The following is a 24,490-nucleotide window of genomic DNA, read 5'->3' on the forward strand; positions in this document are numbered from 1 at the left end:
GTGGATAGCTGTAGCTCACTGGAAGAGACATATTGAACTGAAATTTGCCTTTCTGGAGTTTCCACTTCTTGGGAACAAATGTGTATCCTTCACCATCTTGAGTCCAGGAGTCACAGCCAGCAGGAAAGTGCCTGGGGCCTAAAATCACGGAGGGAGGGCAGTAAGGGTCCACAGAGCTGAAGCTTTAAGCTTAGACTTCTATCCATCTAAATTGAGACTGGTACTGTGGGGGAGGGGGAGGGAAGCGCCCAAGGGTGGATTGAGAGGAGGGGAAGAAGGGAAGAAGCCTTAAATGGGAGTAAGGCTTTGAGCAAAGCATGGCTCCTTAGGTCTCATTTGTAGTGTGGGAGTCAGACCATCCCGAGGTCAGTTCCAGCTCTGATATTCTTAAAGTCCTCGGCCTACTCACACACACACACACACACACACACACACACACACACACACACGTATCCCTTTCTGGTTTCGGTGGTTGTACTCTTACGTGAAACGAGGGGGCCACAATTCGTGCGCCAAGCAGGAAGTAAAACAACTGCCCGAAACCTCTCTCTCATCCTGGTCCGACCTGACTTATGCTTGGAGGCTTGCTTGGCTACCCGAAGGGCGCAACCATTCCACCGTAAGCGGGTAGAGATACCCAGACAAGAACACCCCGATACAGAGCAAGGAAACGTGATCTTTGGAGTGTCCTTTTAAGTAGTTGGGAAGGGGGGTGTGGCCGAGGAGACTGGGAGGCCGCAGCCCGACGAGGGGGGAGTGGCCCGGGGCGTGGCCTTAACGTCTGGAATGTTGTTGGGTCCTCGCACCGCATAGTAAGGAGGGGCCCCGCCCCTTTTCTCGGAGAGGGCCAATCGGAATGCCGGAGCGGTTTCAAGTCTCCCCCGCCAGCCAGCCCGCCCGCCACCCCACCCCCCTCGGGGATTCGCTTTTTCCGTAACAAAACTGCAAAGCTCCGGATGTTCCGCAGCCCCGGCGGCTCACAGGTGGAGGGGCCCGGGGCCTAGGACTGTGCTCCGAAGCGGGAAGCGCCTGCAGGCTGTAGAGAGGCCGGGTCCAGAGCCTGGAGGCGCGCGGGGGTGGGCGCTGCAGCCGCGGGTTGTTTATCTGGAGTACGGAGGGGAGGGGGGAGCCTGGAAACCGCCCCGTGTCCCATTTCCTCCTCTTGTTTTCGCTCCGGATTCTCCATGTTGGACCCAAACTGAGGAGCCCGGAGCTGCCGCCGGGGGATCGGGGCTGGGGGCACCCGGGAGAGCCGCTACCCGGGTCGCCCGCTCTCCATACAGGCCGCCTCCCTTCCCGGCTCAGGGAGGGAACAAGAGCCGGGATGTGAACAGCAGTGGGAGTCGGAGTCTCGGGAGCCGGAGCCTGAGCCGGAGCGGGCCCCCGCCCAGGCCCCCCAGTCCAGCCCAGCCCAGCCTGTGCGCCCGCGCGTCCTCCCGCCCAGCCAGCCCGGGCCCGCGGGATTGTTAGATGGAACACGGCTCCATCATCACCCAGGCGCGGAGGGAAGACGCCCTGGTGCTCACCAAGCAAGGTAGGGGCAGCAACTTCCCAAAACTTTGCGTCGCCCCCGGGCGGGGAGAGGGCTAGCACAGCTCCGAACCCGAGTCTCGGCCCCTGACCTCCCAGGGCTCAGAGTGGGCGATTCCAACCGGTTCCCCTACTCCATCCGCCCCTGCGTCCTGGTGCGCACTCAGACCCGGCAGAGGGCTGCGCCGGGGCCCTGGCTCCCTGCGCCCTAGGGGGAGGGGCGTCATCCGCGCAGCTGTCACCCCTTCCTGCACCCCCTCTCCGGGCAGAGAGACTAAGGGGTGAGCTCTCGAAGCGCGAGTCTACTCGCGTCCATCCTCTCCAGAGTTAGGGGGTGGGGTCGTCACTTTTCCCGCACCGGAGCGCGCGGCTGCCCCAGGACTACAAGGACTGGAGAGAGGAGGGGAAAGAGGGGGTCCCGGGCGACCTCGGGCTAGAATGGAGCCGGGACTGGAGTCCAGCACTTCCCAGCCCCACCCCCCAGCCCCTCACCCCCGCCAAAGCTCGGGGTTGCTCAGGCAGCGGGCGGTGACGGCGTCCGGCGGGACTTGGGACCAAGTTCACCGCCCGGAGGCGGGGGCGGCCGCGGTGGGGGAGGGGCTGAGCCCTGGCTGACCGGACCTGGTCCGCCCGCGGCCCTTTGCTGGGCCAGGGACCTCGGCGCGTGGGGCTCTCCCCCGGCGGCCTCCTGCCGCTTTCGCTGAGCAAACAAGCGCGACCCCAAGGCCCGACCGGAGCCCCTCCCTGCCCCGATGCGCTTCCCCCGGGCCGCAGCCACACACACAGAGCCGCGTTTGTTTAGCCCGAGAACGGTGTCCCTGGTTACATAATTCGCCGGATGGCATCAGACCCGGCGTGTATCTGAATCGCGCTGCGAAAAAGTGCGAGTTCTCGGTGGGCAACGGCTAGCGGCCCCCGCCTTCCTGCGGGTCGCGGGGAGATACGAGGTGGGAGTCTCGGGCTCTCTGTGGGTGTGGGTTTGGGGACTGGAGCTTGATTAGGCCGAGGCCCTTCCTAGGGACGGGGAAGGTGGGGGTCCGACGGTGGGATCTTTGAGTTTGGTCCTGGAGAAGGCCCCGAAACTCTTTCCCCCTCCCCCACGTTCCTCTTCGGGCCTTGAGGAATGTGTCTGGAAGAGCGGACAGAATTTCCGCGGGGAATAAAGACTAGAGCCTTTTTTTTTTTTTTTTTTCTGGAGAACTTCCCAAACTGGGGCCACCTGGCCTGGGGAGGCTGGGGAGCTCACGCTCTTGCGTCCAAATTCGGAGCGTCCCTGCTCATCCCTCGATCCCCCAGAACAGGGCAAAAAAGGCCCAGTGCCTTGTGAGGGGCCAGCCCTGGGGCCTCGGTGTAGCCCCACAGCTCCCTGTTAGGCAACATTAGTCAGCAGATCACTTATTTCGGGGTTCCTGGTCCCAAGGAGCACCCCCAACTTGCCTAGAGGCTAAAAAGCTGGGCTGGTGGTTTCACCATTCCCTAATTCCCTTGGTGGAATGCTGAGGGGCGGGAGGTAGTGCGTGCTTCCTGCATCTGCTGGCCTTACTTAAATAAACCTTGCCTACTCAGATCCCAAAGCCCCTGACTCCCTGCTCTCCTGGCCACATCACTAACCAGGCTGCAGCTTTACCCCTCCCCTGGCTGCTCAGCTATGCTGAGGGCTGAACAGGGGAGGCTTTCTGTTTTTATAACTTCACTCCTGACTGTTCCCGCTCTCTTCCCAACCTCATCTGAGAAAAAGTGCTAGCCAAAAATGAAGAAACGTGTGGATGGAGGATTCCAGAGGGGGCAGTGTTGATGAGAAGGGGAAGAATTGCCCTGGACCCACTCTGGTCCTCCCCTCCTGTAGGGGCTCAGGAGGGTGCCCTCCCAGGGAGAGGACCACACCAGGAGTGGGGGAAAGCTGGACTGCTGAAGAGACAGCTTACCAATAAAAGCTGGAAGTTTCATCCACCAGGGCAAGTGGTGGGGAAGAGAATAGATAACAGCAGAAAGCAAGCAGCTGGCTTCTTGACAGTCTTTAGCTGCTGATGTTGGTTGAATTTTTAGAGTTACGATTTTCATTTTTGTGTGTGTGGTTTATCGTTCAAACTTATCCCTGGAGGAATCTGAATCCTCAAGCCGGCAGCTTGGGGGTCTCTCTCCTCCCCTGTAATTTGACTGCATTCCAGAGAAGACATGCTTTCTTCCTGAACTGCTTGGGCAAATGGCAACCAGCAAGCCAACTTTCTGATTCCTTCATCCTTTACAAACAAATCCTGCATCTTAAATTAAAAAAAAAAGTGGGGGTGGGGAGCAGATGTTTTCTCTCTCTTTAAGAGTTTGGCCCTCTCTCCAGTGTTCTGTCTCTACGCTTCTGCCTCCCTTTGGAAAAATGAGGAAGGCGTACTGAGACAATTTATTAATCAGTACATTTCTAGAAAAATACAAATGGCTCCTTGCTTGGGTGGTTTTTTAGTGAAGTTGTTTGCTGGGTGTTTTTTTTCTTCTTTTTTAGCATTCTGCTCTCAGAGCTTTAAGGCTGGCTGGGTGTGTTGATGATTCAAAAGTAATTACAGTAGGGGAAGTAGAACAAAGTTGCTGAAAGCGTTGATGATGAAAGGACCCAAATTGGACCATCTCCCCAGACAGATGGGTGAAATGGCTCGCTGGTCCAGCAAGGCTAGGGCTGTGTGGTGTATCAAAAGTGAAAAAGGAAAGTTAGTATCCCTGGTCCAGCAAGGCTAGGGCTGTGTGGAGTACCAAAGTGGAAAAGGAAAGTTAGTATCACTTTGGTTAGAAAAGCACCATTTATGGCAGCCATTGAGGATGTCTCCCCATTGCTGGGAGACTGTGCCTTGGGCTTCGAGGTTAGATGGGGAGAAGCCAAGGAAATAGGTTAGCTTATAACCTCCCCGGGTGAAATGTGAGGGTGGGGCAACCTCTTCCAGAGCTTGAGTGACCCACAGCCCTTTCATGGGAGTTGGGATTGCTTCTGTTTTGTTTTGTGGGACCTGACGCCCCTTCTTTTCAGACAGTTGATGGTGATGCTTTGGATTGTCTTCTCACATGTCTTAGCAACAGGTTCTGGTAACTGACCATCCCTAAGAATAGGATCATGGCAGGTTTTTCTAACTCTTCCTTCCTCCCTACAAGGGAGAAATTCTGCCTTATTCGCTCACGTAAAAGTTCAGACACCTTTCACTGTAGTTGTAGCTAGGCCCTTAACTTGAAAAGTTTGGCTTTCGTCCTCAGCTTGCTGGGTGAGCGTCCAGGGTGTGTGTTTATAGCTGGCTCCTCCCGCCCCATGGGTTCCTCTCCCATCCTGGCCCAGCTTCAGCCTTGGCCTCTTTGTGGCCACCAAGCCTCGCTCCTGTGTCTCCTTTGGAGTTGTTGCCCCACCTTGGAGTGGGGTGGGGGCCTGGGTGGTGACTGACACTTGTGTTTGTTCCCTGCCAAAGCAGCCTAAGGGAGCCCTGCTAACTCAGCAACAATGTTTGTAAATGCCCGCCATCCTGGGCTGGGAGTTTGCAGTTCTGCTGCTGAGTCTGACTTGGACAATTTGCGGTGGAGCTGGACTCAGGCATTGCTGTGAAAACCCCTCCAGAGATGGCAGAGGTGGTCGTGTCCCTGACTCCTGTCTCCTCCCTCTCAACTATAGGCGTCTTCAGCTGAATAGAAGAGAGGTCCCTTTTCATCCTCTCAGTGGGACCTTCCAAATCCCTTATGATCACAAACTTTGTTAAAATGGTAAATAGAAGTAAGTTGATGCGCCCAACTTTTCTGTGGAGTTAATACATGTGTTCATTACTAAGCAAGAGAAAGTATGTATTTATATATAAGTATATGTCCCTTCCCCTTCTCAACTTTTCTTCCTTCTAGCTTTTGGGTATGTTGAGCTATTGTCTTATAGTCTCATCTTGTCTCTTGGGATGGAGAGGGGGTTGGGGAGGGGAGGGTGGAAGGCAGGGGCAGCAGTTAAATTGTTTGGGAGAATTGCTGGGGAGCAGAATTGGTTGCTTCTGGCCTGGGTGCAGATCCCTGCTTTCCCTGTTTACAGTGAGACTTGACAAATCACTTCTCTGTCCTTAGCAACTTAGTGACTTTTCTGTAAAATGGAAGTATTGGTCTCTATGCATATGTAATCCCTGGTACTTAGTAGATGATTGAAAAATGTTAACATTCTTCTTTTTTAGACAGCTAGACCGCCACTCCAGTGTTCCTCCATTCCCTGAAGGACACAGTACAAGCAGCAAAATAATCATGTGGGTTTTATTGTTAAAGACAGGTGGCTGAGGGTCAGAGGGAACACTAATGTGGGAGCTTAAGCCTTCTGGGAGGATCATAGCCTTGCTGCACAGACCCCCTCTGTGCCCCTTTGACACTGGATGGAATTTTTTGCAAGTAGAGTATGCCTTGGGCCTTTTGCTCTTTTTCTGGAGCCCAGGCATCTGGCGTGGGAGGGGGCCAGGGAGCCACACACCTCCTGTGGAGGGTCCCTGAAGTCTAAATCTTCTGAACAGTTGCTCAGTCCCTCAGAAGTGGGTACAGTGAAGACTTGAGACAACTGTATGCTACGTTCTTACTGTCTGCATTCGCTTTAAGAGTTAAAGAACCCAGTGAGATTCATATACATATACATATATATATATATATTTTTTTTTTTTTTTAGGAAATTCTGGTAACAAGGAGAGAAAAATAAACTGGGATTTTGAAGAGAAATAGATGTTCCAAAGCTATGTCTTTTTCTGTGTTTTTGGGGTAAACCTTGAGAAAGCACAAACAGCCTTAAAGTGCTTCTCACCCTGTCTCAGGCTGGCCAGCTCAGGAAGCACTGCGTTAACTCACTTGTCCTGGGGACATGGGATTGGGTGTGGCCCTGTCAGGGCTCCCTCCCTCTTCTGTAGAGGAGGAACAGTTCCCAGCTGAGATGCAGATGAGTTTATTACCTTGCACATCTTAGGAATGAACTAGTAGAAATCAAAGTGGAGAAAATGATTTAGCACTGGAAGCCTCTCTGTACCAGAGGCCAAGCAGAACAGAGTATCTTTGTCTGGCCAAGTGCCCAGCCCTTCAGGTCTTGGTGTGCCTGAACCAGGTCTGTTATGGCAGAATGGGTACTCCAGCAAGCACATGGCCTCCTGGGCAGGAGTTACAGGCATGTTCTGTTTTATTCGTCAGCTATTCTAGGGGTTAGCCTTAAACCTGATCTCTCAGCAGACCTGCTGACAGCTCCTTTTCTTTCCCAGGTGATCCTTGTCCTCCTTTCCTACCCTACCCCCTATCCCGAATCAGACTTTGCTCTTACTCCCTTTTTATTCAAAACCTCTTTTCATCTCTTTTGCATCCTGTAGAATTTCTCTTTCCCACCCACATAGATCTCAGGGAACAAATGGGGCCCCAAACCCAATGAGAGCCAAGCAGATTCATGAGAATGCTCAGAGCGTGTACCACAGATGTTCAAAAGTGTCTCCTGGGTCCGCCGAGGGGGCTTAGGCCTCCTTCTCAGGAACAAGGGCCTATAGTAAGAGACGGCAGGCTTGGGTCTTTTGACTCCGTGATAGAATAGAGCAAGTACCCCTAGAAAGGAAAATGAGGCTCTGGGGTGCAAGTCCCCTGAAGCCTGCAGAGACACTGAGGCGATGGGATGTGGTGGGGAAAGGGGCCTTGGGTTCTCTAACTGAATCACCCTCCGCTCCTGGAATGGTTAGTCAAGGACCACTGGCAGCCTTTAGACATTGGCTCTTAGCCAGGGACACACATCAGACTCTCCTGTGACACTTACTAAAAATACAGCCTCCACCTGGGTCCTACTGAATCAGAGCATGAGCAGGTGGGCCAGGCATACGTGTGTTCCAAGTGCTCCCTGTGAGTCTGACAGGTGTCCCTGGAGAAAAGCCAGGTGAGCGCAGCAGTGGCCCAACTGCCTGTTTAGCCTTGAGCATGAAGAGTCCCTGGAGGGATCCAGTTTTGCTGTTAACCATCCTGTGGCTCCTAAAGGGGGGTCTGAAAGTTTTCTGAGTGTAAATAGAGTCATGGTCCTCGCTCACCAATAATAATCACAGATGATAGTTAGAGAGCACTTACTGTGGGGCAGGAGTGCCCCAGCCTTTATATCTAGTATCTCACTTAAGCCCCACAGTGACCTTGTGAGGTAGGAATGATCCCCTCTGGACAGGTAAGGAAATCCTCTGCCGAGAAACCAAGCACCTTGTCCATAGGAACATAGCCAATTCGGGGCAGCTAGGACTGACTGAGTCAAGCTTAACCCTGACCCACACAGCCTCTTCTCTGCATTGTGCAGGCCACCTCTCAGGGTACCGGTTCAAGCTTCAGGTGACCTGAAGCCACCTTGTAACTGTGCAGCCTGGCCTTTCCTGATTGGCCTTCAAGCAGACAACCCAGGGTGGTTGTGCCTTAGGCAGGCCCACAAGGCTGTTTGAGTGGCTGAGGTGGGGCAGGTGCCAGGTTTCCTCATGTCCAGCTTAGTGCTGTCAGTGGACGTACCAAGACTGCTGGTTGGTCCCACGTGCAGCTAGGCTGTGGGGGGAGCGGGTGAGTGACCCTGTAGGTGGGACAGACTCCCTGGCAGGCTCCTTCCCGTTCATTTGCACGGGCCAGCCACTAGAGGAAGGAAGGAAGGAAATGGTTGGCCACCCTCAGTGAGAGAGAGAGAGTGTGTGTGTATGATTGGTTTTTGTGGAGTCTTGGAAAACGCCATTTCCCAAGATTGGCCCTGCCATGACCTCTGTGTGACCTCTGGAATGGGAAGAAACCTGTGGTCTCTTTCAATGTGGCCGTTTTGAGATTGAGACTGAGATAAGGGTATGAAAGTGCTTTGTGCTGAAGGCAAGCAGCTGAATTTACCAGTGTATTACTCCTAAGGACACACCCAGACCACCTTGTAATCCACACAGCTCTGTGAAATAGGTAATGTTAGTCTTCCCATTTTACAGAGGAAGAAACTGAGCCCCAAGGCCACACACCTTGTATGCAGTAGAGCCAAAATTGAAGCCTAAGTCTGTGACACCTGTGTCACCACCCTGTTGTTCACTGGTCAGAGGAGAGATGGTCGAGGGTCCCTTGCTGTATCTTGGGCCTTCTTTTTCCATCTCACTCTCATGCATGTGTCACCTAGAACAGGCTCCATAGCTGGGGAGAGAGGAGGCACTAAGTTCTTCAGGTCTTCAGCAAACCAGGAATCAGGCAGAGCGCCAAGACAAGGGCTGAAACAGCCACTGAGAGGATGTTTGTGTCCGCTGGCAGGTTTCTTTTAGCCCCTAACCTCCCACAGGGGTTGCTCAGCACCTCCTTAGGGGAAGAGGAAGGCTCAAGGTTGGGGGATGGCTTCCAGTCCCCCACGATGACATCTCTGGCCTAGCAGATGCTGCACACAATGAAACAAGGGCAGGGGCCAGCTTGTGGGTTCTCCTGGGTGGCATCTCATGTCTGTCCCTGCTGCTGTGGTGGGCCATCCGGTCACTCCCTGACATCCACCCAGAGCACCCTGGTATGGGCTGTGTCTCAGCCTGCTCCTGATGCACCTGTGAGGAGATGCTCTGGTCCAGGGCCTGTTCTTTCTCCTGGGAACCCCAGCCTGTTTCTAAAATATGTTAGAGCTGCCCGGAAGGGTGTTTTGCCAATAACTCTTATAAAGGCTGACTCTGAAATTGACCCAGTTATCTTGGTCCTGTTTTAGAAGTTGCCAGGAATCCCTTGCTTCCAGGACTGAGTCGTCCTTGACGGAAGGTCCCTGAAGTTGTGGCCCCATGTTGTGATCGGTGACAAGACTGCCAAAGGGGGCCAGGGAAAAGCAGAAGGGGTTGCCGGTGACCGGGTACCCCTCTCCCACCCCACAGTGGCCTGAAGGACCCAGGACTGAAAGAAGTCCTCCTTTCTTAGAAGAGAGGGAGAGGCAGGGAGCCCTTCTGCCCTGACAAGAGCTAATGAAGGCGTCTGTGTAGGCAGGACAGCCCCACTGCTGGCCACAGGGATGGCGCTTGTACAGAACACGCTGGCATAAGCCAAACAGCATGGCTAAAACTTTTTGAAAGTCCATACCGTCAGCTTCACGGCTGCTCTTTGGAACAAGGGGACCTGGCTGAGCTGGGTGAGGCCCCGCCTGCCTTGCCACCTGGAGAGAGCAGTGTCGGCACCGAGGAGCTGGCTGCGCCCTCCCCGCGTTTCCAGTCTTTCCTGTGTGGGGGATGTCGAGGCACCTCTCACCTGGCTCCCCTGCTGACTTGCCTGATGGTCCAAGAGCCCTTCCATCCACCTGGCGCTTCAATGCCTCTCCTCAGCCAAGGCACGGATGCCCCGTGCTGGGGACCCGGGAGGACTCCACTCCACGGGGAGCCCCAATCAGATGCGTCTTGGCCTCAGGTCCCAGGCAGCTGGCCAGGAAAGGCCGGAAACGCTCCACACATGCTCCTTCCTCCAAACGCTGAGGGGAGGGAGGCCCCTCTGAGAGGCCATTTTATAGTGATAGCCAGGCAGCATCCTTTGCTGTGGGGGGATAAGAGATGGTGGCGAGAGAAGTACTTTTGAGGGCTGAACCAAGAAAGCATCCTTCTGCATGAATGGGCTTGTTAAAACGCGACAGCCCAAGAGCTTGCCTTCTGCCGAATCCCAGGCGGGTATGTGAGGAGTTCCTTTCCTGGGACACGAAGCTGTGTTGTTGGCAACGGTGATATCTGAGCCTGACCTTCAGAAGGAGGTTAAAAATAGTGTTGTCCTGGCAAAGCCCTTCTCCATCTGTGTGTGTGTGTGTACATGCACACATGTTTGTGCACTAGCTTCTTAAGAGGCAGAGGCAAATAGCATCCCCACCTGGTGCTTCTCTGGGGCAGACATGGTGGACACAAGGGGAGAGGCCATTCTTTGTCTCAAGTGGAATGGCTTCACCTGCTTTCCTGTTACTTGCTGATGCCAGCCAGGGAGTTTGCAACTGGAAAACAACTTTGTAGTGAACTGAGGAGAAGGTATGGGGTGGTTTTGACTTTTTGAAGCCTGCTCAGGATTGGAGTTCCTCTGGCACCTTTCTTGCTTTCTGTTCTAGAGCTTCAACCGCATGCTGGGGTGGGAGGGCCCATGGGGTTGCCAGGGTGCAGGCGTTTTCTCCTTAGATAACGCGTTAAAACCAGGATGGATTTAGGTTTATTCTACATGGTGCGCCACTGTGCTTGGTAAGTTTTATCTGTCCTTGCAGTCAGGAGTGGTCTTGTTATCGCAGTTAACGGATAAGGAAACTAAGGCTCAAAGAAGGTGTGTGGCTGAGTCGGTAACTGGCAGGGCCTGGACCCCAGCCCTGGTGATCCTGGGGCAGGGAGAGGGGCGGGGGGGCAGTGCCTTCCCCGTTGCCCTTTCTCTTCACATCCTGCCTCAGTAGGAAGCCTGGCAGCAGTGAGTTAAACGGGTGTCTTGTCCTCCCTTTTCTCAGCAACCTGCACACTTTATTCTTAGGCCCGAGGTCCCCCCGTTAGATCAGTGCTGGTCCTTTCTGACATTCAGCCTCAGACCAGAGGTTCGGAAAAGGGGGCGCAGGCGCACATCAGTAATGGAGCTCTGTGGTACCCACTGGAGTCCTGCCCTCCCTCACCGGGGAAACCGTATGCTGTGCAATCCCCCCCGGCCTGTACACCTGCTTGTGCCAGGGTTCCTCTCCTGGGGAGGGGGCGCAGTGCTGAGTGCTAGCTGAAAGGAGTCCTGTGACAGGCTCTTTGACACAAGGCTCAGATCCCACCCTGGGTGTTTCCCCTCACCCTTAAACCCACTCAACACAGTGGATCTCTGACCAGAAGTCCTGGCTCCAGCTTCTCCCCGCCCCCCATTGTCCTCTTGATCTCCCAGAGGTGTCTGCCAGTCAGAGTAGGTGCCAGGCCGGGGTGAGGGTGAAGGGAGCCTTGGAATGGAATCCCAGAGTCTTGTACTGTTTTACCCCTGAACCCCTTTCAGGGACTGCTCAGAAGGGCAGCAAAGAAGGGGGCCAAACCCCAAATTGATCCTTCACCAGCCCAGCCTAAAGAGGAACAGAGCAAACACTTTAAAAGAGATCTTGAGAGTGCCCCACCGCTTCCCACTTGTTGCAGGAATAAATGCTCACGAAGCCTGAGCTGCTGGGGGCCCGACAGAGTAGCTAAGAGCCCTGACTCTGGATTCCGGCAGATCTGGGTTCAAATCTTTGCTATACTACTCCCTGTGTAACCTCAAGCAGGTTGCTTAACCTCTGTGCTTCAGTTAGCCTTCTATAAAATGGGGGATTAATGCCTAGGGATGGGTTTGTAGTGAGGATTAAATGAAATAATAATGTCAGGTGTCTTATCGTGGGCCTACACATCATTGATGCTCAGTAAACATGACTGAGTTCCAGAAGGACTGAGTGGCTTGTCTCAGGTGCTCAGCTCCTCAGTCTACCCACCTCTCATAAGGGAGCTTGTTTCTAACTCTTCTGGGCCAGTTGCACAGAAGGCTTCCACAGGTCCTGGCTCTGTCGAGCTGACCAAGGCCCTGGAGGCCCCAGAGTCACTCACTCAGCCAGAGTTCTGAGCACCAGCTACTTAGAAGCTGGAGGCCATTGCAGGCTCCGTCAGGAGGCAGCCATGTTAGGGGGAGGCCGAAGAGGCCCTGCTGGATTCTCAGTGGCTTATTTGTAAAAGTAAGGAGGACGGACAGCCTGGAGAAGGATTGAGGGAAGTGGGGCCCCAGAGGGGGAGGGGTGGGGAGGGGCGTCTGGGGCACTGACCTTGCTCTCGTGGGTCTGGGGTCCCCTCCCAAGGCTCCTCAGCTCTGTGCTCTGCTCCAAGTGCATGCCCTCAGGGTCAAGGCATTCGTGGTCTCTGAGGCCCAGGGGCTGCCTGGTCACATTGTGTTTTTGAGAAGACCCTCATCCCCTGCAGAGTCCGAACCAAGCTGAGGTGGCCCCAGCCCCTCCCCACAAGCTCCCTCTGAGGCTGAAGTGCTCCTGCCTGCTGGGCCTCCCGCAGTGAGAACCAGCGAGGCCTCTCCATGGCCCCAGCCAGCTGCCCCTTTCACCCCCCCTGCCTCCCAGGATTACTCGGCCTTCACAGCGTCTGTCACTAAGATGCTGAGTGCGTTCTTGACGGCTTCTCTTCAGGAAGGGCTTGGGCTGTGTGGCCTTTTAAGAAAGGCTCGGTGCCCAGGTTAAGCCTCTGATTGTGGTTCTGTGTGAAGAAACCATAAGCCAAAGAAAAAGCGATGGTTCAGCTTTGGTCTTAGAGCTTTGTGTCAACGTCTGCTTGAGTCCCTGGGCTTGGTATTGAACGTGGGTCATACAGACAGGTGGAGAAACTGTCCTTTCCCTCTGATATCTGCATAGATTATTCAGAGTAGGAAAAAGTCCAAGGAACCTCTTACCTTGCGGTCTTTAAGTACTGGTCTCTGCTCACAGGTTTGTCTCCTGGACGCAGGGGCCTTGGGCAAGGTCTCCAATGCAGCTTCTTCCTTCGGACCAGGATCCCCAGTCCCTGGAAATCTTGCTTTTTCCACCAGGGCCAGGAGCTCAAAAGTGATATCCAGGTTTTTAGGCTAATCGCTGGGGAAGCCTGAACATGTTCTGAAAGATTGTAAGTGGTCATACCAGTGTCAGGGGATCTGCCTGATCCAGGGAGGGGAGACGGCTAGACTGGACCGACTGGTGCCTGATCTCAGCCTCTCTGTTGAGCCAGAGCTGAGTCAATTGTTCCGGGGCGGTGCTGACTGCCACTTGACTGATGGTCAACAGCCATTTCCTCATCCTTGGTCCCAGGAACAGAGTTTGGTTTTCCCTCCTCTCCAGGGGCTCAGGCAGTCCAGGAACTGGGTGTTAAATGTCTCTTCCATCACTTATATAGGAGTGGCCTCTGAGCAGGTGCAGCATGCCCTCTGAGGACTGAGCCGAGGGAGCTTGGCCTTGCTGGGATGGCGGTTTGGGTACCACCTTGCCTCCCCTTTCCCTTCTTAAACCCAACAGCGCATGGAAGGTTGTCCTCATTACTACATTCTGTTTGTCCCCTACCCTCGCCAGAGATGGAGGTATTTCCGGTGCTTATTTTCCTGCATTGGAGTTTGCCTTAAGCCTTAGAGTGGGTGGGGACCCAGGAGAGCAGGCCTGTGGCCGAGGACCGTTCTGGCAGCGGTGGTGCAGTGCCACCTCCTGGCCATGGCACACATCCTGACTTCCTACTGTGGCTCCAGTTGCTGGAACAAATTCATCTAAAAATAAAAGGAACTTGAAAAAGATTTTCCAAAGTCTGGTTCTGGTTGATCCTGTAACACCTATAGCTTTTTGTATCAGCTTGACCTTTCTGGGGCTGCTTTACCAAGCCTCCAATTAAGATGGCTTTGTATTTCCAAAGCCCAAATTGTCAAGGCAGGACTTAGCAGTTACAGCCTAGAAGCAGGGACATCAACCCAGAACCCAGCGCTGGATGTATGTGTCCCAAGAGAGTGACCTTCTTGTGGTCTTGGAGGAGAGGGAGTGGTAAGGAAAGTGGCTGGAATGTGGGAAGGGCACGGGGTGTGAACAAAGCATGTAAGTTCTTCTTGAGACTGAAGCTGTTCTGCTTTCTAGTCTGGGCTTAGTGCTGCCAACTGATCGGGCATTGAAGGAAGGACAGGACAGGAGTTCTGCTAACTTGAAGGGGTCTAGCTCACTCCCTTCTCTAGAATTGGTAGTCTTCTGGGAACTGGTGATAGGGAGGATTTGGGGTTTTGTGAATTCATCTTGAGGGATCCCTTAGTGTGCTGTTACCAAAGTGGATTCTGTACCTGGCCCCATCTTTCAGTGCCCCTTCCCCCACTGTGCAATTAAGAGCAAGTTTTATGCACCTCATTTCCCAAACCAGGGACTGGGGATTCCTGTGTTTCTACTTTACAGAGATGATGGAATAAACATGTACATTTCACTGTTGACTGTATTTGGTTGTTCACCTGGCCCGTGCCATGTGCCCCAGTGGAGCTTACAGACTAGAGGGAATACAGCATGGGAAGTGGGCATCTGTGGATGTCCTGTAGCTAATGTCTCTTATTGCTCCCTCCTTTCTAGGCCTGGTGTCCAAGTCCTCTCCTAAGAAGCCGCGTGGCCGTAACATCTTCAAGGCCCTTTTCTGCTGTTTTCGTGCCCAGCATGTTGGCCAGTCAACCTCCTCCACTGAGCTCTCCCCCTACAAGGAGGAAGCCAACACCATTGCTAAGGTAGCTGGATCCAAGGTGGTGTGGTGCCAGCAAGGATGTGACTGCCATGGGCGAGAAAGGGTCAATGTAACCATAGCAGGAGGGCAAGCCAGCCTTGCCTGCGTCAGATCTCTGACCCAGAGGAGGCCCTTCCTCTGTCCTTTCCATCGTGGGCCATCTTCTTCCTGTTGATTCCCATTTGTGGTGTGGGCCACCTGGATGTCCTTGTGGTTTCTGAGGGCCCCTGTAATCCAGATCCTTCCAAGTTCCTGGAACTGTCCAAGGCACTTTGCATATGTTGTCTCATATGACCCATAGCAGCCTTGCAAATAGACTCAAGGATTTCAGCTCACAGACATGAAAACTGAAACCCAGAGGGTATATGTAGCCCTGAAGAGTTATTGGTTGGTAAATAGTAGTATCAAGGTTTGAACTCAGATCTCTCTGGCTGTAAGTCCTGTGACTGTTGTTTTTATTTTTAACTAAGCAAAGATAACCTCCAAGTTATCTTTCAGGGAACTTTCAGGGAACCAAGGAATTGAAAGTCTGTCATATTTCTTGATAACCCCTTGCAGCACTCTGACCTGTACCTATTAGAGACATTTGGAAATATGTAGGGTGTCTTTGATTCTCATAATTACCAGAAAATACATCTGGCATCTCAGAGGTGGGGACAGAAATTATTCTTTCCCCCTAGGCCATTGGTATTTCTTTCTGAACCACCAAGTTTTAGCTGTCCTTCCTCTCTTTCAAAGCCAGGCTATAGACATGAACTTCACTATCCAAAACAGGGAATGGTTCAGTGAAGTACAAGGTGACAGTATTAACTGAACTGTTAACTTTTACCAAGAGTTCACAACAATGTGGAAGTGTTGAGTTGCAACATTAAGTCAAAAAGCAGAAAGGAAAATTATGTATCATAAGGGGGAAAGACTGCTAAAACAAGCTTGAAGGAAATGCAGTAAAATGCCAACATTGTTTCTCTAAGTGCTCGGATTTTCATTTTTCTTCAGGGTTTCCATTAAGATCACTTATTTGCTACAACCATAACATTTTTATTATTAGCCAAAGGCAGGGAAACGGTTCTGATCTCTCTGCACTCTATCTCCCTTCACATTTTAGGACCACAGTATGGGTTCACATCGGCTTACTTGTGTTCTGTAGGGGCTCAGTGTGTTCACACACACACACACACCCGCCATCTATGCCCCCAACGGAGAACATAGGGAAAAGACAGGTTCTCAAAGAAAAGCCTGGTTTCTGGACTAAGCAAGAGGCTAAGCCTCTGTAATAAGGGGTTCTGGTTTGGATTCTGGCTCTGTGCACCTGCATCAACTGCGTCAGTTCCCTGTTCCTCTGAGAGGCAATGGTAGCCGAGCTCAGGGACGCTGCCTTCTCCATCCTTCATCAGGCCTAGTGCGGAAGGGAGACTTCGGCCCCTTTCCTGCCCAGCTCTGAAGGAAAGTCACTTCTGTTATGTCAGGGTTTTCCAAGGGGCTGGGATCTTAGGGAGAAGATTGCCTTGCAGGGCTGAGTGGGCTTTAGACGGCCAGGAAAGGCATTAGTGGCTGGCACTGACCACCTCCTTTTCTCCCGTAGTCGGATCTGCTCCAGTGTCTCCAGTACCAGTTTTACCAGGTATGTGACTCTGACAGGGCAGGTGCTCAGAAGCCCTGAGACCCAGTGAGCCCTGCTAACCTCATGTGGTGACATCCTGAGTCCTTGTATCTTGCGGGCTAGCTCCCCACCTGGGAAGCTGTTTGTCCCAGACATTTGCTGAAGGCCCACTATGTGCAAGGCATTAGATCGTTGAGGGGACAGCTGGCCTCCACCCTGTGGAGCTTATCACCAGCCCTGGCTCCATCTCCAGTATCTGGATCACATCACAGTCCCTGGGGAAGGCTGAAGCAGGGAGTTAGTCTCTACTTTTTCTCCTCTTGGTCTTCTAGTGTCACCTCTCTTGGGTTGAAGTGGGGGGCATCTTTCGTCTCCTCAATGGGCCTAGCTCTTCCCAGAGTTCTGTTGAGGGAAAGTAATCTTTCTTGGTGGCAGATTCAGCACCTTGGCTCTGGTTTTAGATTCCAGGGACCTGCTTGCTCCCAGAGGTGACAGAGGAAGATCAAGGAAGAATCTGCGTGGTCATTGACTTGGATGAAACCCTTGTGCATAGCTCCTTTAAGGTAACGTGGCCTCTGGAGCCCTTCCTCACCCATCTCGGGCTGTCCTGGGAACCTGACTCAGGTGCCATGAATTGGCCTAAAGTTGATGCTGGAAGAGTGATTAGAGACAGGAGGGCCGGCCTCTGGGATTTGGCCACACTGGCATCGCAGATACCTGGAGGCCACTCCAGAGAATGTTGAGCGGGAGCTCCTGCTCTCTCTGGTCACTGCCAACAGGCTGCAACTGCCCCTTGTGGCACAGGAGCCACCAGGGCTCTGTACAGGGCGGGCCCAAAAGAGGGCTACGGGCCACGAGTCAGACTTGGGCCCTGTCCCTGTCTGTCTTATCAGGCCCAGAGACTCTCAGCTCAGGTAGAATTTGCAGGTGGTGGTAGGTAGAGAAAACCAGAAGGGATATTGCAGCCTGTACTGGGGTGAGAGCCACTTAGTGGGGCGGCAGGAGCTTTCTAGAGCCTCTGAGATCTGACCCTCCCTCCTCTTCCCAGGGGACAGGCCTTGGCCAGGACTGGGATGTGGCTGGGCTTCTTGTCTCTTCTCATGAGCTGACTCATTAACTCCTCTGCCTTTCAGCCAATCAACAACGCTGACTTCATAGTGCCTGTAGAGATCGAAGGGACCACTCACCAGGTAAGTACTGCCAGGCCCAGGGGCCCGGGGTCCTCCGTGCCTCAGGGCTTGTGTTCCATCAGTTGATCCTTTCCTGTAACTTCAGTCTCTCCATTTTTATTGGTACCTTGCACACTCAAGGCTTTCTCATCTTAAAAAATTCAGCCCCCCAGTCGCCTCAAGTTGCCATTTTTATTCTCTTTGCAGCCAAACTTTTTAAAAAACAAGTATTATTTAATAATAGTAATAGCTATCATTTACTTACCTGCCCTGCCCCTACTGAATGTGACCAGCACTGTTAATGCCTTATTACATTTTCTCTGATCTGAAGAGTTGGTGTCTGCCTGTTACAGGCAAGGAAGCCAGTACTGGCTGTTTCCTTTCCTACCCTGCCCACCCATTCCATCTAGCTGGTGAATTTTCTTCCTTCCCAGCTCAGGCATCTCCTCCTCTGTATCTCTCTATGCAGCTCCATCCCCTTGGGTCCCTACCCTGGATTCAGCCACAATAAATGCTCAATACACATCTATCAAAAAACACTTAATTCTGAGTAAGAGCAGACTCTGCCCCTGTATAACCGGCTCAGTCCAGGGTTAAGGATCGGTGGTGTTGATAGTCAAACAGAAGAGTTACTTGTAGGGAAATGGGGCTTGAGGTTCCCATGGGTGGTCATCACTCTCCTATGTCCATTAAAAGTTCTCTTCATCCCAAGACCCTCCTCCCAGCTGAGGTGCTCCTCCAGGCCTAGTGCCAGATTCTGCATGGCAGCCCTTTACAGTCTGCTTGAGGGCTTCCCTGGTGGCTCAGATGGTAAAGAATCAGCCCACAATGCAGGAGGCCCAGGTTCAACCCATGGGTTGGGAAGATCCTCTGGAGAAGGGAACAGCAACCCACTCCAGTATTCTTGCCTGGAGAATCCCCATGGATAGAGGAGCCTGGTGGGCTGCAAGTCCATGGGGTTGCAAAGAGTCGGACACAACTGAGCAATACACTTGAGTATATAGAGATGTACAAAACTCACAGAGAAGACAAAGGCATATCTTCAGAGAGACAAACACAGTGAACTCCTGGCTAACAAGGAGAGATGTGAATAATGGAAAAGGGATGCGATTTAAATGATTTGGCGGTGGGGGTAGTAGTGGGGTGTCTACATGCAGAAGTTGGGTTTTCAGCAAAGAGTGGTGAGAGGATGCCAAGCTTGATGAGTAACCAGGAAGGAGAGAGGACCTGTTAAAGGTTAAAGAAACGGCAAACGAGAGGAGGCCCAGTTGTGGACACCTGGAGCAGAGGGTTCTTGCTGCAGAGCTGGGAGGGGTCTGGTGAGTGATGGCCAGTCCAAGACACCTCCAGGAGGAAGAGTCATAGAGGCACATGCTCTTGAGCAGGGAGAGACGGTGGTAAAAAGAACTTTGAAGGGATGGTTCTAGGAGCACCTAAGTAGGCTGGATGGGAGGAGAACACCTGGATGGGGGCAGGGACGTAGCAGACCCATGAGGGCCACGCACCCAGGGAAGCTTTCTGGCCATGATGTACAAGGTGATGAAAGGTGACACGAGGGGTGGGTGGCTGGCAGGAGCAAGCACAAATGAGTGGGAGTCACTAGGGCAAGATGCTGTGGGGTGTTGATCTGTGGTCACGGGAGGGGAACAGGCCACTTTTCCCCTGGTGCCTTTCAGAGAAGCTCTGCAAGGGAGGGCTTGAGGTTTTAGGAAAGATCTGCGACCTTGCCTAATGGGGACCTGGACTAACTATCCTGCCAGAACCAAGGATAGGAAACTCCTGCCGAGGCTGTGGCTGGATTCAAGTAATCCAGGATAGGCTGTTTCCATCTGTGAGGCCTATTCTTGATTACTTGTTTCTGGAGGCAGCTGATGGTTCACCGCCGGAAAGAGATGGCTCCTGGGACCTGAGGTGTTTTTGTTTGTTTTTGAGCTGGGTCAAGGTTGAGACCACCGAGCCAGCAGGAGCTTGGTGAGGAGGTGATGCTAGTGCCCCAGTCTGTGGGGCAGAATGCTGCTGTCCGGGTGGCCCAGAGGCGGGGCTGTGGGAGTGTGGACTGAGCCAGTTCTCCCACTTGCGCAAGTGGTGACGGGGCCTGACGCGGCGCAGCTTCCCCCTCACAGGGTCACCTCCAGCAATCTGCTCTGCTTCCCCTCAGGTGTACGTGCTCAAGAGGCCATATGTGGACGAGTTCCTGAGACGGATGGGGGAGCTCTTTGAATGTGTTCTCTTCACTGCTAGCCTGGCCAAGGTATTGGGGGCAGGAGGGGAGCAAAGAACCGGGAGCAGGGGTGGCAGCCCCTTGCGGGTCTGCAGGAGGCCACGGGGAAACTAGGACCGCATCCACACAGAAAGCCTCCTCTCTCCTCCCAGTATGCCGACCCCGTGACGGATCTGCTGGACCGGTGTGGGGTGTTCCGGGCCCGCCTGTTTCGTGAGTCCTGTGTGTTCCACCAGGGCTGCTACGTCAAGGACCTCAGCCGCCTGGGAAGGGACCTAAGGAAAACCCTCATTCTGGACAACTCGCCTGCTTCCTACATCTTCCACCCAGAGAATGCAGTGAGTGTTCCAGACACACCCACACAGCAGGGCGTGGCAGAGTCCCTGTCCTGAGAGCCGGGGGAGGGGGGAGGAGAGGGAGGGTGGTGAGCTGTGGGCTTTACTGGAGGAGCACACCAGCCCAGGTGAATGGCCAAGCTCCAGGGGGCTCCGGGACAGGGAGACTTAGGCCCCCTCTCGCTCCCCAGGTGCCTGTGCAGTCTTGGTTTGACGACATGGCGGACACTGAGTTGCTTAACCTGATCCCGATCTTTGAGGAGCTGAGCGGAGCCGAGGATGTCTACACCAGCCTGGGGCAGCTGCGGGCCCCTTAGCCTTCCCTGCTGCCAAGCCACGGGCATCCCAGTAGGGGGCTTTCCTACACTGTGCCTTTATGATCAGCTTGACAGAGTGGAAGCTGGAGCATCTCACCAAATGAGGCCTGGAAATAGACGTGATTGGAAAGAGCGTTAGGACAGGTTAGATGCCAAGTGGGCAAATATCAGACCAGTGATACCCAGAGCTCCCTGCTCCCTGAGTTGGGTTCCTGAGATGTGAGTGAGAGTATATGTGCGCGTGTGTGTGTGTGTGTGTGTGTGTGTGTGTGTGTGTGTGTGTGTCTTGCCTTGAACTGTGGCCCCAGGATATAAGCGTTTCAGGTTGGGGGAGAAAGTGAAGGATCAAGAGTCTTCTCAAGTTAGTCTGTCTCCTCTCCCTTCACCCTGAGAGCCACCGAGCTCCAGGCATGAAGACTGTTGAAGGCTCCATTGCCAAACCTATGGCCTTTCCTCAGTCTTATAAGGTTTATGCCAAGGAGAGAGAGGGGTCAGGGGCTGCCTTCCGGTGCCCCAGGCATGCATCTTTCTGAAGCCTTTCTCTTGCCAGCTGCTGCAGACAGAGAAACGACATTTCTGGGAAGATGAAAGCTTGTTTCCAGAACTGGTAGCCCCAGTGGCAAGTCCTGTGGCCCAACAGCTGCCCTTGCCTCCAGCTGAGTGCCTGTCTCGGGTCCTGTCTGCATCTCCCCAAGGCCTGGGCACTGGGCCTGCCTTCCTCGCCACCTAGCCATAGTCTTGAACCTGTGGGGAAGGAGGTCTTCTCCCTGCCCTGGAAGAGGACAGATAACTGATTTCCGTTCTTTTGACTCTGTTTTAAAATTCTCTTTCTAAATACAGAGTGTTGAGCTGTTTTGTTTCTGACAGGGCTGCAGTCCTGGGCCTGAGGTGAATGTGGGAGGCCCCGGGGGTGCGGGGACGAGCAGAATCCCCAAAGCATGAATGTGTGTGTCTCCTTGGCTTATAGGGCAGCTGAGTTTGGGGCTGTGTCTCTCGGTCTGCTCTTCAGGGAATCTCTGCTGGTGCTGCCACAAGGACTTTGTTCCCAAGTCCGGGAAGGGCGCTCAGTGTCCCACCCTCCTGTTCCTGGGCAGGGCTCTCTCCTCTCGTGTCTTCCCCCAGGGCCTGGCCTGTGCCGAGTGTCTTCATCCCTCCTGGCTGGCTGGCTGGCACTTTTTCTCTCCAGAGCCTCAGGCACACTTGCATTTCCTGGGCGGAGGGGCTGGGTGTTCTCTGCGTTTAGTTTGCCAATGTAACACACGTGCTCCCTGCCAGCAGTAACAGGTGTAAGTGAGCTCTTCACTCGCCTGTGCTTTGCGAGTCTCTTTGCTTTCAAAGTTTCTTAATAGTGCAATGCTTTAAAAAAAAAAAAAAAAAAAGCCACAAAAAGGAAGTTTCCCCAGGATGGAAAACAAGAGGAAGAGCTGCTGTAATCGGGAGCACAAGGGGCCCCCCAGGGGGAGCCCCACCTCAGCATCACTGCCTTAACTGTGGTCTCCCCTCCCTCCTTCAGGTGGGAGTTCCTGTCACCCCTCCCCCATTTTCCCTGGAGGCAGGCGTCACCAAGCTTTTGTAAGTTGCTTCAGGTGCGAGAAGACTGCCCACTCAGGACTCTCCCCCATTGTCCCTTCCAGTTCCCACACACTAGGCCAGTCTGAGGAGCTCACCAGGACCAGGCAGCGGAGCAGCAGCTTGGGCTTCTGGCTGCCCAGTGTCTTCCTCTGGCATGGTGAGGCCTTGTCTTTCACTTTGTTGTCCCATGAGTGGAGTAGGGCCCTCAAGGCATGTATGGTCATTTCCCCAGCATCATTTCCTGGTGCCTGTGGGATCCTGCTTCATGCAGGTAGGGAAAGAGGGCCCCAGGGCTGGCCAGGAACCACATCTGAAGAGAAGTAGGAGCTTCGGATTCCAAGGCCCTGGTCTAGGCCTCTCTCCTGGTATCACAGGGGGGCCTCTCTCCTAAGCCCCACTCAAAGGGTTAGACCTCTGGCCAGATCTGCCATGGGGTCCAGCCAAGCTTTCTGACTAAACAAGCAATAAGAGGCTCTAGGCTGACCCGGTTCCAAGGATCCTTTCTGCCCTCCTTTGGGTCACCTGGTCTCCAGAAAGAGCCAGTGCCACCCACTTTCCTGTCAGGCTGTCTGAGTGTTCCGAGGGATCATGACCAGGGCCCAGGATGACCTGGTGGGAGTGTCCCGCTGCTGCTGCATGAAGCCCAGCTCCACAGGCCTGTCTCACCAGACCCCTGCCCCGCCCCCTGCGGTTCGTACCAGAAATGCCACACCCCCTCCCCCCACCCTTCCCTGGAGAGGTAGCTCAGCCAAATATAAGTCTAAGCAGGGTCCATCCGTGTGGACCAGAGCCAGCCTGAAGTCGTTATGTGCTTTCTGGTCTCCAGTTTCAGTGTGTTAGGGGCAAGAGATGATTGAAAAACTTGCTCCTTAGAGGAATCAGGCCAGACTCAACTTGGGAGGAGGGCAAGATTGCAAGAAGGAGCCAGTTCACCCCAGGATCTGTTTCAGGGTTTCCTACCAGCCCTTCCTGTTTGAGGCTGGCCTTTGGGAAGCAATAGGCCACCAGGCCTGGCCAACCCCAGTTCAAGCCATGCCAGGAATCTGCCCACCTGCCAAGTTCAGTTCTTTTAAGGTGCCTCTTCAGGGACACAGAGTGTCTCTCTGATTGGGCTTCTAAATCAAAAGCCTGATGTTCGTGTCCCTCTCATAGGGGGAGCTTTGGACACAGGACCAGTGTGGAAGGGTCAGGTAAGGGTCTCCACTCTGCACATTGTAGAGGGGACCCTTTGCGGGCCCATGGTCCCTCACTAAAGAGGTTGAGGTAACTTGCCTTCAGTTAACCTGGGACCTTCTGTTTAATTCCCTCCTGCCTCCCAAAGATTTGGACCATTTTATAAATGTATAAATTCACCTCTGTTCTCAGTGGCCCCGAAGCTTCCCTGTGCTAACAGCATGGGAAGTCTAAAGGCAGTCATTCCCTGGGAAGTGAGTCCCGCTCTGTTTTGCAACCATACCCTGTTCCTGAGGAGGCCTCATTCAGTAAGGCAACTCCCCATCCCCCGCCAAGGTTGTCTTGCATTTCCCAGCCAAGTCAAGTGTCTACAGAAGGTAAACCTGTTTTCCCCTTTAGGTCTTCATTTGGTTATTTGTTAACTGTTGTCCCTCAGTTGCCTTTTTTGTAAAATGAGGTTTTAGTTTTGTCTTCTAAAAAAAAAAAAAACACCGGTAAATACTTGCATTCAAGCCAGGGAGGGAAGGCAGAGGTCTGGCCCCCTGCTACATTTCTCTTAATGCTGTGGGGCATGCCCCTGGAGCAGACTCTCGTCTTTGGGGCCCTGAGCTTCTTTGCTTGTAGTTATCTCAGATTTGACCTGTCTCTGTTGTGCCGCTCAACCCCCTTCAAGACGCCATCTGGAGGGTCAGGGAGGTCTGCCTCCCACTGTGACTGGGCTCTGGGGTTCTGACCACCTTGCTTACAAGTCCATAATTTGATAAATTTGTTGTATTCAAAAACTTGAAATGTAGGATGCCATTAAGTGTCTGTTTATATTTTTGAAATATTTGTATTACTTACAATTAATGAATAAAAGTGGGTTTAAAAAACCCATCCATGAATGGATGCTGTCTCCTGTCCCTGCTCTTGTTCATTCGGAACTTACCCCCCACCCTTTGTTCCCTCAGAACCCCTCTGTCATTACGAGGCTGGAGTGCCCAGGCTGGGAGACCAACTGTGGACTCAGCACAGGGATTCTGCCCAAGGTCACAGAACTTGGGCTCCATTAGCTCTTCCCTGGCCCCCGGGTAGAATCAACCCCATTCCCTCCAGGTGCTTAATAAGCATACGCTTGGTGTTCTGTTGACTTCTGGTGAGGAACTGGAAGCTCCGGAGGGACTTAGGGATGTAGAGTCTTCCTTCTGTACCCCTTACTGGTTTTCCCAGAGTAGGAGCCCTGGAACTCAACAGTGGTTCCTGGCACCTAGTAAGCACTCAGATTTTGATTGGACTGCCATATGACCCCCCAAGGGACAAAACAGAATGACCTGATAACACACTGTAGGCCCTTCACCCAGACTTCACCTCCGAGAAATGCCTAGAAACTTCTGGGGGAGGCGCTTGCCAGCCTGGACATCCCAGGGGCTC

At 53.3% G+C, this 24,490-nt stretch overlaps 1 protein-coding gene across 2 annotated transcripts; it reads left to right on the top strand.

Annotated features, from left to right (window-relative positions):
• The first annotated feature begins 1,164 nt into the window (after nt 1–1,164).
• CTDSP2 (CTD small phosphatase 2) lies at nt 1,165–23,968 on the top strand. 2 transcript variants are annotated; one of them, XR_015163866.1, is made up of 9 exons: nt 1,165–1,534; nt 14,549–14,697; nt 16,276–16,314; nt 16,755–16,856; nt 17,427–17,483; nt 19,621–19,713; nt 19,836–20,021; nt 20,210–20,479; nt 20,886–23,968. XR_015163866.1 is itself a non-coding variant. In XM_086400293.1 (8 exons), exons 1-8 carry the CDS (start codon nt 1,471–1,473, stop codon nt 20,333–20,335), a joined length of 816 nt encoding a protein of 271 aa, XP_086256419.1. In that variant the 5' UTR covers nt 1,165–1,470; the 3' UTR covers nt 20,336–23,968. The 2 variants fall into 2 exon arrangements, 1 of the variants encoding a protein (XP_086256419.1); XM_086400293.1 differs by having other exon boundaries at nt 20,210–23,968.
• Nucleotides 23,969–24,490: the final 522 nt, after the last annotated feature.

Source organism: Bos grunniens, chromosome 5 (assembly GCF_055505025.1).
Source record: "Bos grunniens cultivar Pamir isolate PY7600 chromosome 5, Bosgru_T2T1.0, whole genome shotgun sequence".
NCBI lineage: Eukaryota > Metazoa > Chordata > Mammalia > Artiodactyla > Bovidae > Bos > Bos grunniens.